At 39.8% G+C, this 21,967-nt stretch overlaps 1 protein-coding gene across 1 annotated transcript in view; it reads right to left on the bottom strand.

The window, feature by feature from the left end:
- Positions 1-21,967, bottom strand: part of tll1 (tolloid-like 1) — a 49,405-nt gene that overhangs the window by 5,861 nt on the left and 21,577 nt on the right. The window contains exons 9-18 of the mRNA XM_046047945.1: positions 18,343-18,458; positions 18,031-18,133; positions 17,233-17,349; positions 16,948-17,093; positions 15,381-15,576; positions 15,132-15,257; positions 13,284-13,444; positions 12,973-13,153; positions 6,676-6,801; positions 3,143-3,270 (exon numbers count right to left, since the gene is read on the bottom strand). Of these exons, the coding sequence (XP_045903901.1) occupies positions 3,143-3,270; positions 6,676-6,801; positions 12,973-13,153; positions 13,284-13,444; positions 15,132-15,257; positions 15,381-15,576; positions 16,948-17,093; positions 17,233-17,349; positions 18,031-18,133; positions 18,343-18,458 (1,400 nt within the window). The remainder of the gene's footprint in view (positions 1-3,142; positions 3,271-6,675; positions 6,802-12,972; positions 13,154-13,283; positions 13,445-15,131; positions 15,258-15,380; positions 15,577-16,947; positions 17,094-17,232; positions 17,350-18,030; positions 18,134-18,342; positions 18,459-21,967) is intronic.

A 21,967-nucleotide genomic window follows, 5' to 3' on the forward strand; every position in this document is an offset into this window, starting at 1 on the left:
AGATGGTAGAGTCAGAATTTGGCGTAAACAGAATGAGAACATGGATCCATCATGCCTTGTTACCACTGTGCAGGCTGGTGGTGGTGGTGTAATGGTGTGGGGGATGTTTTCTTGGCACACTTTAGGCCCCTTAGTGCCAATTGGGCATCGTTTAAATGCCACGGCCTACCTGAGCATTGTTTCTGACCATGTCCATCCCTTTATCGCCACCATGTACCCATCCTCTGATGGCTACTTCCAGCAGGATAACGCACCATGTCACAAAGCTCGAATCATTTCAAATTGGTTTCTTGAACATGACAATGAGTTCACTGTACTAAAATGGCCCCCACAGTCACCAGATCTCAACCCAATAGAGCATCTTTGGGATGTGGTGGAACGGGAGCTTCGTGCCCTGGATGTGCATCCCACAAATCTCCATCAACTGCAAGATGCTATCCTATCAATATGGGCCAACATTTCTAAAGAATGCTTTCAGCACCTTGTTGAATCAATGCCACGTAGAATTAAGGCAGTTCTGAAGGCCAAAGGGGGTCAAACACAGTATTTGTATGGTGTTCCTAATAATCCTTTAGGTGAGTGTATTATAGCCACTTAAAACAAATTTCTGTCACCAATAACTTATTGGATTGCTATATCAGACATGTTTGGTAGAGGTGCTGAGAATGCTATTAATAATTTTTCAGGCTCTTCAGACAGTGTTACAACCTTTAAAACCTTTAAATATATTTGCATATTCTTTATTACTACTGAGCAGAACCCCAGCGTCCCCCTGTCTTTGCCTACACATTACTTCCACACTGACATAGCCGTAAACAGTGTCACGATTCATAATCTAATCAAGTCACAGTGAGCTGAGTCATAACACCTTGCAGGCCTCTCTCCCACACACATTCACACACCTCTCTGATTGTCTGCCGAGCCATGCTCCATCACGCCACCACAAAAAAACACCACACCACATCAATTTTTACCAACCAGACGAGAGGATAAAGGAGAGCGAAGGTGCGCTGATGTGAGGATGTCATTACTGAGAGGGGAACTGCTTGCTTCTGGGTTTGTGGGGGCTTCCAGATGTTTCTAACTGTAGCTTGGGTGAGAGGCTGGTTTGTAGATCTGTTTACTACTCCCAAGATAATTTAATGTGCGAATGTGTGTGTGTGTGACAGACAGAGAGGGAAGAAGCAACAACAGAATGACCTTCATCTATGCGTCTATGCTCAGGCTTCTGGTATTAGATTTATCCCACTGTGATGTCATTACTGTGGATATAGAGAGCACCCCTGCTAATCTCAACACACACATAATAAAAAAACACTTTTCCCAAATTTGTGTGTATATCGCATGTAGTCACACGTTCAAAACAGGTGCAAAAACTACTAAATGTGCTATCATTGCTGAGGTAATTTGTGTTTTTAGTTATGCAAGAGATTATCAAAATTACATGACAGCAGATGACAATTTTGATAGCATGTGGCAAAATCAGTCCAAGTGAAGTGAGGAGCCAAATCCAAATGCTTTGCAGCTGTACTGTGTGTGTGTGTGTGTGTGTGTGTGTGTGTGCGTGCACTTGACTGTGTGCCTAGACCAGGAACGTGGGTATAGTGTTAAGACTTCACTGTGTGTGTGTTTGTGTGTGTGACACTGTTTGCATGGCAACACGAGTGGACTTTAGGAGGATTATCTGAAGCACGCTGTGTGAATGTGAGCATATGTGCTTCTGTACTTGTATCTTTCTAAGGGCCAGGATCAAGAAGTAAGTAAGTAAGTGAAGTAAGGTTAGCAGCTGACTCTACACAATGGACAGCATGGGGGAAAGTAATGTATGTCCTGATCTATAATAATAATAATAATAATAATCTTTATTTACAGACAACTTTTCAAAACAATGTTACAAAGTGCTTTCACAACAGCCAAGAAAATAAAACAAAATAAACAAAGTAAACAGTAAACAAAATAAATCTATCTAAACAGTAACAATGTAACCTCCTCAAGAGTCCTCACATGTAGATATTTTGTGCACATTTAGAAGTTCTCAAGGAAGATGTCTCAGTGTCGGCCCTGATCTGCCCCCTAGTACATGCCCTTTATAATCCTACAGGTACAAACTATGCAGGCAAGTATGCCAATAATGCAGCTTGTATTGCAGTTGGTTTCTCCTGGTGTCCATGTTGGTAAAAAAATGATCATAAAATTTAGGGATAGTGAGTGAGGATACTGTCTTTTGGTCCTAACTTTTTCAAAGGCTTGCTTGAAGCTTTAAGGTTAGTTCTAAGTTATGGTCAGGATAAAATAGAAGTGGTCTGTAAGCGTTGGAGTTAGGTTAGGGAAAGTTATGCCAATGAGGGTTGTCACAAGTTTAGAAGTACGTCTTGTGTGTGTGTGTTTGTGAATGTGCGCGCATGTCTAGACCACTCTCTCACCTCTGCAAGATGAGCTTGTAAACAGCAATGAACATCTTCATTCGATGCACCGGAGTCAGGAGAAACACCATTTGCATTAAAGCTAACGGTGTAAGCCAAACACCATCTGTCTGAGCTAACATGCTGTCACAGAAGTTAAGATTATCTACTCTCCTTTCTCTCTTTCTGTCTCTCTGCGGAAAAATAACTATGCAAATCAGACTTGGAACTTTTCAGCCTTGACTATGTTTAATCCATAATGCACATAGCAGAGCGTCTTATTCCTGTTTATCCCTAAATAAACTATGTACATCTGCAATTACTCTGAAATGTGGAGATGACTATCTGTGGTGACACAGAAATGCTTACATGCACAAATCCAAGCATGTGTGTGCACATAAACACTGCACACACACACATACACACACACACACACACAGAAAGACACAAGGACACAGATGGCCACTGCCCAAGGCCTCTTTCTAACGCATGAGCACACGCTTGCAGTTAGCCCGAATATACAAACATGGACTTTATCCCCCCATTCACATTTGGGTTTCATAAGTGGAACATGTGAAAGAGAGATCATCAAGCAATAAGGCGGAGGGCAGCCTGAGGCATTTACATACGGTATGACCTTACAGAGAGAATAATGTGGTGTTATGAGAAAGGGAAGAAGGTCAATAATGCTTAAGGGTTTGAAGAGTGAAAGAGAAATTGATTGATTTCAGCACACTTACTATCTTGACTCTGTGTCCCGGTGTGGCTGTGATGTCCCAGGTACACTCCTTACGGCTGGGATACTTGTCTGGCCAGTTAGGGCTGCTCAGGGTTCCACTGGGGCTGTGGATCTTATGCTCACATTCAGCTGGACACACACACATGCATATCCACACACACGCGAGCGAACGCACGCAAGCACACACATAGAGAGGAAGTTAAAATCATGGCTGCACAGGAAAAGATCAGAGGAAATGGAAAGGGAACAGGAAGGAAAGAAATGAGAGAACCAAAAGTGAGAGAAAAGATTTCAAAGCACATCCTGATGACAAGTTCAGTGTAAATTTCACACGAGCGCATGCATGCGACACATGGTTACAGTAACGGTAGTTTGCATTGATGTATAGCACTTAAAGCCAAACCAAAATACAAATATTTTCTCTATTTGTAGTAATAGTAGTAATACAAGTCACAATAATATTTAAAGGCGAAACTATTATATTATTGGAATTATATTATATATTATTATTCTGGATGTAATAATATGGACTCAATGCAGAGAAAGCTTTTGTGCTTATAGTTACATTCAGATGTTTTAACAATTCCTACAAAACACAGTACCCATTGCAACCACTGCTAAAATCTTTGCCCTTGTTGAATGGATGTTTAGGAAATGGCTCCTAAACATTTTTTTTTGCAGGCTACAGTTAGAGAACATTAATGCATCCAGCAATTTGAATACATTTGAATAAATTTACATTTTTTAAAATATGTTAATGAAGAAACATAAGGGTTCAGATGCCTTAATACCTTTATTGACCTGGGATCAATAATTTGTTTCTGTAAAAAAAGGAAACTTCTGGGGCCCGCAGTTTTGCCCACATTACTTCTATATTAAATTACAGAAACTACTCAGAAGTCAGCTATCAGGAACAATGTATATTAATACATATTGCTATAGATGTGTCAGTTAGCCAGAATGCTATTAACTAAAAATAATTCCACTTTGAAATGCGATGCAATCCTTTAATGCAATACAGCTTGGTTTCAGTTGTCACTGATGGGCATCTGACTAAATATAACTCTAATACTGCATTTCATGATAACACATCAGCTATGGGCTAATACTATAGCATGCTAACCACTGTGCAGCAGCTCTTTGTGGTTAAAGATGGACTCTTGCCAATTGCTTTCCTCCTGGAGAGTTTGTATCAAGTAAAAATTGTACTGAAAACTATCTACGGCAGCCCTCCCAGCCACACATGGCATTTGTGTGTGTATGTGTGTGTGTGTGTGTGTGTGTGTGTGTGTGTGTGTGTGTGTGTGTATGGTGTGAGTTACACAGATGCCATGTCTTAATGAAGGTGATAGGAGGCAGGAGGCATGCACAAGACAACAAGATGTATTCCAGAGTGACAGATTTTATTTAGAGTCAGACATACTGAACCCAGGTACAGAATGAGATGGATGAATTTACAAGAACAATGTATAAATGTAAAAGAGAGTTTTCTAAAGCATTAAATACAGATGTCATATTCCACACACACTACTGTTACAGAAGACCCCCACACACAACCTTGTGCAGTTAAAAAGTCTAGCTACGTACAAGATACAGATTTGTCAGATGTTTTCTTTTCATGAAAAAGATTAGACAGGATCCCCGAGACCATAAAGAATACTGATTTAAAGTTTTTTGTCTTTGTTTTCCTTTTTACTACTGGTGTCTCATAGAGTTACAAACCTCTGGCAGGTGACTTCAAGCACTGAAAGCTGATGTTATATATTAATTCAACACGTTAACAGCACATGTTCAAATGTCCACCTCCAAATGTTGTAACTTTCACATGCACATAAAGTCTGTATGTACTGTATATAACCATACGCCACACAGACTCAAGATGTGTGTGATGGGAATAATGATTTGCATGACTCTGTAATGTTACTGGGTCAAGCTGGTCTAATGCACACATACACACACACACACACAGGAAGACAGCGCTACATGTGCAGCTTTCAAGCTCCCAGATGTTTGAAACATGAGTGTTTTTATGAGCAGCACTGGGAGCCTTTAGTGAGGTGTGTATTGATGGTGGTGTGTGTGTACATGTTCAAGAGTTCAACTTCAAAGAGTTGAGTATAATATGTCAATTCAGCTTTTTAATAAATAATGTTTTCTGTCATACTGAAACACCCCCCTCTGTGCGTCTGCTTCTCACACACGAACTCATATCACAGTGAACATAGCCTTAGTGACCTGTAGGCAGAGTTGTTTTTAAGTCTTTTGAGACAAGTTCAAGTTAAGCAAGTCTTTCAAAGTAAATTTCAAGTCTTTATGAGTAAGTCTCAAGTCCTTTAGGGCAAGTCTAAGTCAAATGTCAGTGAGCAGAGCTACGGTGATGAGCAAACAGCGCTGTTCTCAAAGGCCAACAACTATACAGAGATAGACCTTTTTTGAAAGAGTAAAATTTCTCTTTTTACCCAGAAACAGTCACTATAGTGCTCTCGTCAAAGCCACCAGGCTCCCTTGACAAAACACGTAATTTTACCTCTCTGGTCTACTGCTGCCTCCACTGGTTAGATTGTGTAATTGTATCACTTGGGTGTTTTAACCCTTTAAAACGCCAAATTCACACAATAACCCAAACAAACTAACTAACTGAGGCAGCAGTAAACCAGCAACTCCTGTGTTTTTTGAGGTATAATTATAGCTTTTGCCAAGGGAGTGTGGCGGCTTTGATGAGAGTGATATAGCAACTGTTTCTGGTTAAACAAAAAGGATCTTACTCTTTCAAAAAAGGTTTATCTCTGTATGGATCCTTGCTGCCGACTGCAGCACACTCACTCAATTCTGAACCAATTCCAAAATCTGTTGTCCCCAGTAGTCACATAGATCCAAAAACATGAGTTAATTGGGTCCAGGTTAAAAAATACCGAAGTTACCCTTTAAGTATTTGGAGGCTAGTCTAAGTTAAGTCTTGTGTCTTTCAGAGCAATTCACAAGTCAACATAAGTCATCAAGTCAAGGAATCTTTTAGGTATCTAAACGCTGAACATTACAATGACACAACATTTGCAATTTCTTTCTTCAAAGCTGTGTTAATAGCCAACAGCGCGTACATTTCTAAATAATTAATTATTAATAATGATTTAAGGCATGTTGCTAAGCCTGCCTGACGCTGTTTTTTATATTCTGTTGTTCAGGGATTTTACCAGGTCAAAGCTTGAGACTTGAATCTTTTAAACTTTCAAGTCTGTCAAGTCTCACAGCATTCAAGTCAAAGTCATGTCTCTAGTCTTCACCTTTGTAACAACAAGTCTACAGCTCTGCTTGCAGGCTCCAAGTGTAGAAATGTATGCATGAAAAGAAAATATTATCCTCAAATTGAAAGGGCCAGTCTGTTGTCATGTGGATAAACAGAGTAAGGGCTGTATGATGAACGATGACTGTTCTTGTGAATTAGCACATGCTTGTGTGAATGTGGTACCATGTGCATGTGCACTCCAATGTTTTTATGCCAGTGTGTGTGCTGATGTGAATGTACGTGAAACCCACCTTCCTTACAGTCATGTTTGTTCTCATGCAGTACAAAGCCATGGCGACACTGACAAACATAAGAGCCCACTGTGTTGATGCACTCGTGTTGGCAGCCGCCGTTGTCCTTGCTGCACTCATCTTTGTCTGTGAGAGATACACATGTAACACATCACTCATGTGGAAACAGCAAAAAAAAATGGGGTGGAGGGAAGCAAGAGGTCAAGCAGGGGAGAGGAGTGGAAAGATGAGACCTTAAGGAAGGGGAGGAGAATTTATGAAAAAGAAAAAAAGATGATAAGGAGTGAGGGACAGATAACAAGGAAAAGGCAGAGGTAAGGAAGAACAGACGGAAGTGAAATTAAACTAGGAAGGTAAGGTCAACAAAAGAAAGCACAGTACAAACGGCAAATAAAGAGAAACATGAACTTAAATATCCAGCTATTATTCTAAGCAGACATGGTCAACTGTAAGACTGCAAGATACTGTTCATTATTCACCCGGAAAGTTAAAGTTTTGATTATAGGGCTGAGAGTTAAATCCAAGGGAGATGGCAGTGCACTAAACCACTTACCCAAACACCATTTGTCCAGTCATAGCTTAGCAACTGTTTCTGGGCACAAGTAAAACAGTGTTTGTCTAGTCTAACGTAAGTTGCAAATGTTAGAATGCCCCGGCTAAAAAGCTTACTACATACAGCAGAAATCAAGCATTACTTCCATTTCATTAGCTAACTTCATTATTTTGTGTGATTAAAAAAAGTCATCCATCATTTTATATAACCGACTGTGTGGAAGCTGGTTCTGGCTACGACTATATATATATATATATATATATATATATCAGTGTTAGCAACTCCGTCCTGCACTTAATTGAGTTTGGGAATGAGTTTACATTCCACCCATATTATACAAACTGGGGTTACTTTTGCCAAACTCACTGGTTAATCCAAATCCCAAAGCCTTTTCTCGTGTAAAAGTGAAATATTCTTTAACAAGGAACAAAAAAGCATAATTACATCTCAGTTTTGCATGTGACATAAGAACAATGCTGCACCTCTATTTCTGTGTATTCAGCATAGTTTATGAGGATGCTGACTTTTTGCCCAAGATATGTACCTTTAGCCTCAATATTTTAGCATAGTCATCAAATACGTATTAAGGATCCTTTACAGCAGTGACGGACAGCCAGGGGGGATCTTCTGCAGTTACCACGGGGTATGTGGAAAACTCGTGAAGCACAGCTAATTTGAAAAAATATCAATTATAATTTGATAATATATACTCACATAACAAATTAGTTTGATGCTGATCTTTATAGTTATTGTCACAATAACTTACCAGCTATGGTAGGTGGTAAGCGCAGAAGACATGCCTCTGTTTTCCACCTACTTGAGTGATTTATAAGCTGATTAAAACTGGGGTAGGCAATATATTTCAGAAGCATTTTTGTTACATTAAACCAACAGCAATCAATAAATTAAGTGCTCTGACACACACAAAAATTCTGTGGATGTTGCAAGACTGTAATAAGCACAGCCAAAAGATTGGCTGACTACCTACCTGTCTGCCTACCTGTGTGCACTCTGCTTTAGAGGGACGCTTAAAGGGAGGGAGTGGGATTTTTTCAGTTGGATACTTTCAAAATCTAGCTGTCTCTTGTATGTCTCCAACATTGCCTACTCCAGCTTTAAAGCTACAGAAAGACTAGATATGGTAAATCTGCCACTGTTATAATTGTAAACTGCATATGTGTCGTGCTAGAATGGAAAGCTTGACAGGCATAACTACAGTAACTAAGGTGGGCAGGGTTTAGTGAAGGGTGAATTAAGAAGAGCCATCATAACTTTAAATATTGTCTGCAGCCCAATTGTTTTTAAAATAGTAATAATATAAAGATTTCCAAAAAGACAGGTTAGAGGAAAATAAGGTAAAATAAAAGAAAGCATCAACAAAAATTAGTATTAAGGCATTGAGAAGAATAACCTCCAACAAGAGACAACTACAAAGGGTTAAGTTAGTTAGTGTGTGTAAGTCTGTGTGTGGTTCTGTTGGCCTGTACAACTGTCTTTGTGCTGCTCTTTTTATGTTCATGGTTATGGTTGCTTTGTGGCCACACTCAGGCCTTGGCTGTGAAACTTCTCTGTTTTCAGATCAGCTGCGCTCTCTGACCACTACATCTATTTCAGTCTGATGTGTTCACCCAGCCAAATGAAGAGAAACTGTAAAATGTGAGGAGGGCTTCTGTCACCACGTCTGAATATTATAAGCCTAATGTTATAATTTTGGAAAGATACTGGAGACCTACTTCTCTGTGACATAGTAGGCTATGTGGGACATTACGTTGTCATGGTAACGCCTAACTGCAGACCACGAATTCTCCCCATAAATAAATTTATTAGATTTTGGAGCATTTTGCTCCACAAATTTGCATACAAACAAGGAGAACTGATTTTCTTTAAAGTACAATAAACCTTATTGCTGTATATCTGACCTATGGTGTATATATCAAATCAAATCAAATCAAATCTTATTTTATTTACAGTGCAAAATCACCATGCAGCATGGTCCCAATACACTGTATTTATTCTGTATAGTGTCTCCCTATTGCCATTTCTTGTAATTACACCTAAACTATATATCTTGCCTAATATAACTGCCGCACATGTTAGTACTGTTTAAATCTTAGTCGATTTCACACTCATACTACTCATTCTGCTAGTACTGTATACATGAAATCAACTATAAAACTTTTTTTTTAATTAAAACGTTTCTTGGCTCAAATAATGACCTCATTAACATAACTGGTTATACTGTATTTCTGTTATGGTGAAACAGCAATGTTGGTACAGTTCGGTGACACGTGAACTTAGCTGGAGCTGAAAAACTATTTAAAAGTATAAAAAGGACCTTAAAAGAATATTTGACATTTCAGTGTAATATGCTAAATTAGCTTTCTTGCCGAGAGTTAATAGAGAAGATCTATACCACTCTCATGTCTGTAGGCTAAATATAAACTTACAGCCAGGCACCGGTTAGCTTAGCTTAGCATAAGGCTGGCTTTTCGAAGGTAACAAAATCCCCCTACCTACTAAACTCTGCAGTTTACAGTGACAACAAGAAAACTGGAAGCCACTGTGCCTGGCCAAGAAATAGTCCGGCACATGACACCTTGTAAAACCACAAGTTGTCCATACCACACATTTGTTTTTGTAAAGATTAAAAAAAGCGAGATATAATGTGTTAATGAGCTTTCAAGGTGCTCGCATGCAGATTTTGTTCGGATAGAGCCAGGCTAGCAGTTTCCCCCTGTTTACAGTCTTTGTGCTAAGCTAAGCTAACCGGCTGCTGCTTCCTATTTACCATAGAGATGTCAGAGTAGTTTCGATCTTCTCGTCCAACTCTCAGCAAGAAAGCGAATATGCATATTTCTAAAAATGTCTATGTGTGTTTACAGTGAGGGAAATATTCAAACGCAAGATTACATTTTTAATTGGCTGCACCATTTCCAGATGTCTTGTCAAAGATTTCTTTTTACACATTACCCCAAAATTCAGCCTGACATATTTGGGATCTTTGGAAATTCAGGGATAACCACAATAACTTAAGATAAATTTGAACAATGTTAGGCTGCAAAGCAATAACTGACCCACTGGCAGGCCACTGCTTGTTAAGAGGTTAAAATGTTTAAATATCTAAAACAAAGACTGAGAGATATTTTCTGGCTTCTCACGCCTTTTCTCTGCCTCATCCTTTAATTTGTGGCTTCTAACCACATGGCTTCTCTTCAGAATGGCTGGGTGATGACAAAGACCTTTAGTGTAGCTGAACACAGGAGGAAGACAGCTCACAGGGTGGAGGTGGAAGGAGTAGGGAAGTCTTGCTCTGTGTGGGGATGCCACGTTGACAACAGTGATGGTGTCAGAGACAGAGAGGTGGGGAATTACAGATGACCGAACAGGAAGACACAGCATGTACAGGGAGAGTGTGGGAGACAGAGAAGAGTGTGTTTGTGACTTTGAGTGAGAGACAGATTCCTATAAAGAGATGTGAGATTAGACACAGACGCTGAGTCTCACCTCAACTCAAGAGCTTGTGAATCAAACTAGATCTCCTTTTAATGAAACCACTAAATCCTCCTCTATCTCTCTTGTGTGTGTGTGTGTGTGTGTGTGTGTGTGTGTGTGTGTGTGTGTGTTTGTCTGTGTCTGATGTGGTATTACGGTGCTATTGTGGGCTCAGTCTCACCCCATCACAGGCTAAGAAGCTTTGCAGTTGATGCTACACAGTGCTCATTGTAGCTTTCTTCGGGTCAAGCACACAATATCCACATGCACACACACACATACACACGCACACTCACGTGGATTAGTAGTGTGTGGGAGGCCGAAGGGACCTCCCTAAAGTTGCGGGATCTTTGCCAACCAAAAGCTATCGCTGGAAGCTTCTGACAATAGCAGAGCCACTCACACACACACATACACACACATTATCTATATCTGAGCGGTTTAACTCCAGGTGTTCTGCGGGTAGCAGAATTCTGACGAGCTCATCCAGTTGACAGCTTTACTTCCTCTGAAAGAGGAGAAAGTGGCCAAAATGTTACATTGAAGTTGTCCTTTCCATCAGTTTTGCCATTTCTCTTTTTTAGTTACTGTAAATGTTAGAGTAAGAAAAGAGAAATTTGGATCTTATCTTCAGGACAACTTCCTAAAATTGTTATTAACTAATGTTAAAATCCAACAAATTCATCCCTGCAAGAGTGAATAGGGGATATTTGTTGTGTTTTTGCTGGGTAATCATAGCTGTGTCCCAATTCCATACAACATACTAATTAAATTAAATGTAACTTAATTAAATACATTTAAGTATTTTAAATAAGTTTTGGGAAATTGCAACTTTTCCAGAACACATTAGACAAAAAAGTTATAATTTTCTAATTTTGGCAGTACCTTCCCAAAGTTGCAGTTTGACACCACGACTATTACTACTACTACTAGTGCACATCACTAATAATCTCTTTTTACTACTAAATAGTACAATAACAGGGAAATTTTCAAATATAAATATGGTAAACGTGTGCAAAATCATGTAAATCATATAAAATTATCAATTGAAAGAAATGCACTGTTCCACCAAACTCTTCATATGTGTAAAACAAAGGCTCAATAACAATTCTTGTTCTTAAGAATTTGTTTTTGATTGAAACTTCAATCATTAATTTGGGCCACAGACGTTTCTATATCGAAATCATCATTCTGCTGAAAGTCAATAAATTTTAATATTGTGTTATCATCCATCCCTAGATGATCCTCAGTAGTATTTGTTTGTAACATGGAATTGGGACAAAGCACCTGTTTTCCTCTGAAGGAGAATGGATTACACAATGATCCACACCATTAAAACAGGATCCATCCATTCCCTCCTCACATGATAGACCAGAGCCAATCAGAGATGCCAACTGTGAGGTCATGTTACCTCTGACCTTTGACGAGGTTGCCAGCTTGTTGTTGACATGGCCACGAGTGGGAGAGCGGCCACGCTTTATGTCCTGGCATGACTCAAACACAATAAAACGCTCCTGACACAGAGCCAGCCTGTCTGAGAGAGAGGGCAGAGGGCAGGGTGGGTGCAGGAGGCCTGAGAGCCGGTGGAGGCTCAGGAGACACGACAAGACAGACGGACACAACACATGTAGACAGGCAGAAAAACTGAGGGGTACACATCTATGGATATTTCCACAAATACTTCAATTAGCACTCAAATTAACACAATGGAGGTGGGCAAAAGGCAGCAGCTTTAACTATTGATATTTAACCTTGACAATGATCTTTCCCTAACTTTAACCAACTGTTTTAGTTGTCTAAACTGAACCGTTGAACCATATAGCAGTTTCTATGGATAGATATTCTAGGTATACATTAATTAATAAACACAATGGAATTTTAAAACAAATTAACAAAACGATGTAATTTTACATTCAAAAACAATTGGTGGGGGAGGAGGACTTTAGGTCTGCAAAACGATTATTTGTCTCAGTACAATGAAAATATTCTGTTGTCGGACGGTTACTATGATTTCCGGCTGTGAGCCAGTTTCATGCTGAAATTAAAGCATCCAGATTTCCACACTAGAAGCCTCTCAAACCACTCCTGCAGCCTAATTAACTTCTTCATTGTCCATTTGAAAGCTCAGCTGATCCCAAACAAAATACACTGCTCTGTCCATCCCTGATAAATACACACAAACACATGCACACACACACACACACGTGCGCGCGTACACACACACACACACAGATGTAACACACGTGTCTTACCTGAGAAGAAGTGAGCCTTGAAGCCTTTCTTGGAGACGGTATTGTCAGACTTAAACTCAATCCTCATGTTGTTGTATTGAGACGTGATGACCTCAGGGACCTCTGTGCCACAGTATTTACCATGCAGCTTAGAGTCAGATGAAAGGCCGCTCCGCACTTCCACGTAGTCATACTTACATACCTAAAAACACACATGAGGTTCTTGTACACACAAATCCACAAGGTGGCTGCTAAGGTTAGCATCTCCCTTTTCCTATTATGGACAGACAACACACACACACACACACACACACACACACACACACACTCACCTCATTTCCCTCCAGCTCGAAGGCCTCAAACTGCATGGAAATGCGGTACTGAGTGGGAGCGACCACCTGCCATACACAGTTCTTGTTGGGTGGATACTCTTTAGGCCAACCAGGAGTGCTGATGGTCCCGTTCAACTTAGAGAGGAGACCGCCACATGCAGCTGGAAACACAAAAACAATTCAGACACAGACACACACTAATGTCTAGAAAATGGTATTTATGTGTTTACATGTGGTCAGATTCTGTATGTCAGATGATTCCCTGGACTCTGCGAGCCCAGACTTTACATTAGCAGGTGGCGGTGAATCTGGTCAATGCTTCAGTAAGTTGTTTTTCCACAAATCAAGCCTAGTGTTAGTTCAGGCAGGCAATGAAGTCAATCTCAGCTCACAATCCCAGCACTTCAGCTGATAGCAGTGATCTTAATCTAGCCACATCAGCTGACAACTCAGCTGATTCCTCTCTTAGCATGCATTGGCAAATTCCATACAAGGCGCCTTATTTAACCTGCTATTTCCTCTGCAAGTGGCTTGTAACCCCACCGCCACCCCAGCTCCTCTTTTCAGGCTGTATCTGATTAATCATGTAATTCTGTATTAATACCTGCTCTGTTCTGTACCCTGGGGGTCTTTAGTGCTGCTCTCTGCCTCAGGCTTTCCATGTATGCGCATGAATAGGCAGGGATGTGTGACATAGGCGCATGGAAAGGCAGGGAGATTCCCGAACAGAGCCGTATTGCCAAACATAACTTTGTGCGGCACAAATATCAGTTTCTTTGATGAAAGTTGTTCTGACTGAATTAAGGATTGGGGTTTTTTGTTGCTTTTTTTGTGATTTATTGCATTTCAGGCTACACACAAATTGGAACCTGTGAAATCAGTTCTCCCAAAATGTAGAATAAACACAGCTATCGTGTTTAAGTGGTTGGTTTTGTGCCACATTTTTGATGAACACAGTTGTATCCTGCACTTATTTTATTTAGGTGGGGGTGGATTACTGATATGACGTAGTTAAGGATGGAATGTGGAGGACAAACAGGTCCACTGACGGCTGCAGACCACGCTTCTACTAATGATGCCAGTGGGAATATTTGTCATAGAGGAACCGGATTCAGCTCAAATGAAAAGTAAAATGTGTGTGGAAAGGCATTGCTAGTGATGTTTGTTCACTACAAGGGGAAGTAGGTAACGTGAGCTAATGCAAGTCACTCACAAGAAACAATAACACCTGTAGAGTTCACCACAGGGTTTCGTGACCCCACAACTTTATGATCCGTTATGTCTCCTGATCCATATTTATAATTGTTGTACTTGACATTGTTCAGCTGAGCATTTCTCCAACAATTTCTCATTTTTGATTTGGGCTTGGTCAAATGCCTTATACAAATTAGCCCAAATGTCAGAGTAATTGTATGTAATTTGAAAATCCACTTTCTACATCATTTTCCCACACATTAATTCACTGGGGATGCCAAAAAAAAGAATAAAGTACCGCTCTTCAAAGAAATACAGCAAAACCGCAATTTGGACATTTCACTAGCAAAGCTTTTTCTCTCTCTGCCTCAGAAGTGGTTTGTTCAGTTGTTTCAGTATGTGGGTCGTTACGGATAGTTCATTTATTTCGTGGGATTAAAAGACCTTCACAGCATTTGTGGCACTGGAACAGTGAGGCATGTGGCTTTGTGTCAGAAAGATGTTTTTTCCTGTTGATGGAGGCTGTTCGGATGTTTTCTTTCTCATGAGTAAGACTCATATCCTACAGAAACACACAGCAGCACACAAAGGAATGCACATACAAATATGAATTCACCATTCCAGACACACACACACACACACACACACACTTACCTTCACAGCTTTTCTTGTCAGGAGCCAGTTCATAGCCCGGGTCACAGGCACACTTGAAGCTGCCGAGAGTGTTTACACACCTCTGTTCACATCCACCATTGTCTGGCTTGGCACACTCGTCCTCCTCTGAAAAATACACGTCAGAGAACATTTGCACACACATAAAAAAATGCTTTGGTTAAAAGGCTGTGACACACACATACAGCTTCTCTTGATCACGCACACACACACACACACACACACACACACCTTTGAAAAAGTTAGCAGCGAATCCGGCCTTGTTAACCGTCCCGTCCGAGACAAACTTCATCCACAGTGTGTGCGAGGTGGAGCGCACATCTTCAGGTTTGTCGTAGCCACAGAATCGACCAATCAGAGGGCTCGTCTCAAGAGGGCCGTCTCGGACCTCCAGGTAGTCGTAAGCACAGCTGTCGTGCCTCTCAATCTGCAAAAACATTCATAGGTACACAGTAAGACACACAAGGCAACAAGGCAAGTGCAAAACCTCCAAAAGGAAAATTCCACATTTTCTCAGTGAAGCCAAATTTATAACAATAAATAATTAGGTATTATTCATATCCCCTTATGTAAAGAAAAATATCATTCTTAAAGTTCGGCCAAGAAAAAGCAGACATAGAATAGAACACACAATAGAATAGAATAGAATAGAACAGAATATAATGGAATAGAATTGAATGGAATATAATGGAACAGAATAGAGTAGGATATAATAAAAAAGAATAGAACAGAGCAGAACAGAATTGAATGGAATAGAAAGGGATAGAACAGAATAATATAGAATAGAACTGAACTGCATAAAACAGAAAAGAACTGAACAGAATTGAATAGAACTGAACAGATCAGCACAGAATAGAAAAGAACAGAACTGAATTGAAAACTGAATGGAACAGAATAAAACCAAACTGAATAGGCCTGAATAGAATAGAGTCTAACAGAATAGAATAGGACTGAACTGAATAGAACAGATTGGATATAGATAGAATGGAATATGAATTGAATTCACAACACACACACACTTACTGTTTTACTTATTTATTTTTATTTTTATTATTTTTAATTAATTTATATATTTTATATATTTTTTATTACTATTATTGTTTTTTAACACACACAAACACACACTTTTACAGTTTTTTTTAACTTATTTACTGGGATATGTTGAAATTAATTATTCTTTTTTTAATTTATTTGTAGCTTTGGCAATATTGTTGTTTTACATTCATGCCAAAAAGCTGAATTGAATTGAATAGAATAGAACTGAATAGAACAGAGTCAAACAGAATTGAATAGACCTGAATAAAACAGATAAAAAATGGTTAGAACTGAAAAGAACAGAATATAATCAAACAGAATAGAGTTGAACAGAACAGAAGAGACTATAATTTAATGAAAATAGAACATAATAACATATTATTGTCTGAGAAAGTGTTTGATCTTAGCTCCTGTGTAAAAGTGAACTTTGATCTTATATATGTGAAGTCAGGTTGGGTAGAGACTGAGTTGTTTAGTACGCTGACATTTTTCCAGCATTTTCCAGCAACTGTAAAACTAATCCTCAAGTGCTCTGTTTCTGTACACAGACACACACACACACACACACACACACACACGTACACACACCACCACCACCGTTATTAACTACCAAGCAGCTATACGAGCGTGAAATTTGACCCAGACATTCCTGAGCACACACAGAGGGGGAGAAAGAGAAAGAAACACACACAAATGTACAAGTATACAGTGTACACACACACACACACACACACACACACATAAACATACACACATAAGTCACCTCAAAGGCCTGGAAACTGAGCCCGACGTTGTATCCCTCGGACACAGTGATCCTCCACACACACTCTTTGGAGGGTCTGTAGTCATCTGGATAGTTGGGAGACTGAATTTGTCCTGAGTCCTTGGTGATTTCTCCTCCACAGATCGCTGCACAGGAGAGACAGACATGGATTAGCATTAATTGCACGGACCAACAACACCTGAAACACATGTATGTATGAATTATGCAAGTCCCAATGTATTTATTTATTTCTTTGATTACTTGTTCGTAAGGTGGAGGAGTTACCTTCATAAATGGCAGCGAAGCCTTTTCCCACCCAGTTGCTGCTGCTGCGGAACTCAATCCACATCCTGCTGTCAGTGGAGATCAAGACCTCAGGAACTTTATCTCCGCAAAACCTGCCTGTTAAAAACACACACGTAAAAACAAACCCTGTAAGAACTTGTGTTGTCCAGTGATTATTAAAGAGCCTAAAGTCGCTCCCTCCCGCTATCGCCCCATTGGACCTTATTTCTCGTTCATTGCTTGCTACTAGCTAGGTAACTTAACTATGTTCCACGCACAAATGTATCTCTCCTGATGTGTTTAATCCAACAACTCCTGGTCCTTTCATCACATCATCTCCTTAGACGTTAGCTTTAGTAACGTTAGCGTCATTGAGAGAAAAAGTTATAACATCACAAATGCGACTTTCCTGACTTGCAAAATTATCTTTTAAATTGACAATTGCACAATTCAAACAGGCTAAATAATTGGCTACCGTACATATTTTTTCCTAAATAAGTTCCCATGGTGGTCCCCCGGAAAGGGAGGGGGGGACTCTCTATAGTTCTGCATCAAAAAACACAGCATCCTCAATCATTTCAATACAGTCACTGTTTATAGTGCTATTGTCGGTCTGAACACGGTCTTAAAGTCACAGCAGTCTTAATCAGTAAGGTGATTTCAGCAGAATAAAAAAGCTAATTAAGGGACAAGGTAATACAAAAAGGCACAAATGTCCCGCCAGTTTATTAAAAGGGTAACCAGCGGCCCTCTGGCCCTCCTTCAGCTCATCCAGGGCCGACTGTGCCTTACTCTTACCAAGCAGTGGAGCTTTCCTCCAGTATCCATCCCGAACCTCAATGTAGTCATACCAACACAGACTGCTTTTATACAGATCCATGGTGGTGAAGTTAAAAACAATCTGGAGGAGCAAAAGTCAAATATTTAATATATTTAATACAGATGTTTGCACTTTAGAGACCAGACGAGGAGAGGCAGAAAAGAGGAAAAAGGTGCTGTAGTATTTGGATATAATCAATATACAGCTATTCCATCAGCAGTTTCTTATTGTTATTGCACGTACATTCTCTGCACTGCAGGGTGCTACTGTGTGTGTGGGTGTGTATGCACCTTTTCTCCGGGTGTAACAGATATTCTCCAGACACAGTGTGTGTATGAAGGGTATCCATTGGGGTAACCAGGAGACGAGAAGTTGCCCGTTGACTCTTGAAGCGTCTCCCCACATGCTGCAACACACATACACACACACACACACACACACACACACACACACACAGACACACACAGATGGATTTTTGTGGCGACTCCTGCTGTTGTACATAATCCTTTCAGCTGTGTACTGATACTTATTATGCATACATTACTAAAGAACACATGGCTCTCATATCTATTATTATCCTCAATATTTTACTACCAATTATATACTCCCGTACAACTATTTTGTCACACAACAGCCTCATACACCCTCTGCCAATGTCTACAATATCTGATCGGTCCATATGGAAACTGTTAGACACTTATTTCTGATTTGGAAAACAGTAATTAAAGAAATTTAAATTACCCTCCTTTGTTTTGCATGTTGGAGGCTGCAGTATGCGTGCTTGTATTCCTGTGTGTATCAGTATACATGTGAGGTCCGACCACAGTCATTAAGCCTGGTCACCATTCAGCAGAATTAAACATTCCCCAGCAGTAGAGTCATTTACTGTGCGTGAACAAGCATGACAGACTTGAAATTTATCACAGTGAAGGCAACAAAAAACTATTACAGACGAATGGGAATTCATGGAAAATGATCGGACAATATTGCTATCTTAATCCTCCATTTTGAGTTTAATGCAGTCACTCCCTCTCAAAAGGAGGTTAGCCAAATGTGCCCCTCCTATCCTATCATGCATGCTGTTTTCCCCCACAATGCCCTGGGGCTCTGTTCATCTGTCAGTGAATATGGTATCACTCAAATATGACCTTATACGGTTGGAGTTGTATCTATTTCCAGCTGGACACAAAAACACAGTCTTGTATTCCGCTCCTGTATTAAAATGGATTCAGTAGAATAACATATATACTGTAATATATATGGAGTTATTAATACTTAAGAATAAAATAAATGCCATATTCTTAGATAGAATTGTATTTTAACAGAACAAAATTAGTCAAACAGATTAAGTACACACACAAAAAGAGATTTTCACGAATTTAAGGAGACCAGAATGGTGACAAATATTATTTAATCCGTTTGTCTCAGATAAAGTACATTGCGCGTACATGATGACCTAAGTGTGAACTCGTCTTGGGGATGCGAGTATGTGTGTGGGCCAAAAACGGATGGCAACATTTGCGATAGTAAACCTTTGCGACATTACTGCACAGTTTGGCCTAAGAACCGATCCAGATCACATCAGAACCGTACAACAGGGACCAGAGGGATGCCAGAACAGCACGGGTGTGCGCAAGAACTGATGGGAAGAGTGTGTGATGTCTCTGAGCCCGAAAACAGAGAGGGAAGTGTCGCAAAAACAAATTACTCAATTTCACCTCTGTGCGTTGGAGAGTGGAGGGATGGTACGTTTTACACCAAGGATATGAGAAGATAAACAGAGGTCATCTTTTGTTCCAACAACACACACACATACACACACACTATGTGGTCTCATAGTAAATATATCAGTACCTGGACATCTATACAGCTTTCTTGCTTGTGCAATATCTCCTTTACTGAGCCTGGTCCGCTGGCCAATAGCAGGCCGCACCCCGTTTTCATCTCTGGATGGAAGGATGGTGTCGAGGAACATCCCCCTTCAGGGATAAAAAGAGAGATTTAACACAAATCATACTCTGATTCCAAGGAAATCAACTATACATATTTCAATACACATGGATTTATCATCAAAACAGTATAATAGAGCAATATGACCTCCAAGCAAATGCTGATCGCCAATGTTGTGTTTTGTGTTTTCATGTAATCAGAAGAAGAATTTGTGTTATCAGAAGGCTGAGAAGTCTGAAATAATGCTGAAAGGTTTAAATAAGTGAAGATTTACAATTTTTCTCAAAGTATATAGCGTATATAGCTGTAAATGTCCACAACCACAAGGATTAGAGCTCAGATGCTCCAACTCAGTGGTTTATAAACTGACCTCACAAGAGGTTTCAGGATAAGTCTAGTTAGTCATGAGATTATTAAAATGATATGAAAGAAGAAATAGAAACTTTATGCTGCGCAGAATCGTTTCCTTATACTTTTCTCTACAGCTTTGCCTTTCTTCAGAATTACTAGTTTTAGCTCTTTCGGTCTATAATAATTATTTACTCCCACAATAAGTGATTTTTTGACCACTTGGAGGCAGTGGAAACAAGATGTGAACACAACACTAACATACCATCACCTTTTTTGTCGATATGGTGAACTTGTTAGTAAACCGTTGCTTATTTACACATCCAGCAGTTATGAAGCAACACTATTATTCATTTGACAATGTCATGTTTCTGGCCAATTGATGAATTTATGTCCAATATTTACTCTTAGCTTTTGTTCTCTACCAACTCCTGAGGGACATATCTGTCTCATTAGCTGCTAAATGCTCCTATATGTTCACTAGCAAGTTGCTAACTGTGTCTGTCTGCTGTGCTGAGCAGGTAGTGTACAGTGGGTTTTGGAACTTTTTCATTGAAAACAGCTGCCTGCTGTGGAAAAAAAACATCACTAGCTGACTCTACTGTAAAGCTCTGTAAAGTCAAGGGGAGCTGCAGATTTGGGTGAACATACTCTGCAGGTTCTTCTCTACAAGCAACCCCTTTCTCATTATCACATTATCATATTTAATACTAACACATTGTGTGGTTTATGCATAATTAAACATTCTTTCTGGCCTAAAATCTGTCTAGTAGTCTGTCAATCTCCAAAATTTAGACAGTCAATGTGACATGTGGGCTGCGTGAGTTCACAAACAAAGCAAACCGGAACAGCAGCACTCATTCTGTATTAATTTTTAACAGTTTGCACAGAGCCTTTCCTTGCCCTGGATGATGAAAGTTGGTCAGGGTTAGCTCTAACTAACAACAACATCCTCAAGGTCACTATTTAACAAAATTACAGACTTTAAAGCTGTGAAAAATCTGTTGTGTAAACTAATCACAAGAGTCAAGAGATAAGATTCTACCGCTGGTTACCTTGAGAAGGTGTTCCTGGCGTAGTGCATGATGCTATCAAAATCATATGCCTCCCCAAGAGAGTTGACCTCCCCAGGCTCCATCTTGAGGAAGTTATACTCCTGTCCTGAGAACCACACATGTGCACGGACAGCAGCATTAGAAGCTTAAAAGCTTTAGTGTGCTACCATAAACACTTAAACAGATATGTTCTTTACACAGCACTGTACACACAAAGGATAACTTGAATGATTACGTCTAAATAGATAAGACATTTGAATGGCATTTACTAAACTACTGACAGTCCAATAGAGCAGCGAAGTTGAGAACTCTGATATGTTTCTAAATAAAAACTTGGGTCAGGTCTTATACACTGCTATGTCATTTGATTTAACACCTGTCAGATTGCGTTGTGGTGCAGAGGAGTTTGTGGGAGGAAAAGAGACAGTCTGGGGGTCAGGGTGACTTCACAGTCATTAAAAGACTCATTCACACTCAAACGGGGCCGGACACGAGTGTGAATTTGAAAACTTACACGCACACTGTGTCCATAAATGTCCTTACTTGTCTCCAGCTATAAACA

Source organism: Micropterus dolomieu, linkage group LG04 (assembly GCF_021292245.1).
Source record: "Micropterus dolomieu isolate WLL.071019.BEF.003 ecotype Adirondacks linkage group LG04, ASM2129224v1, whole genome shotgun sequence".
Taxonomy (NCBI): Eukaryota; Metazoa; Chordata; class Actinopteri; order Centrarchiformes; family Centrarchidae; genus Micropterus; species Micropterus dolomieu.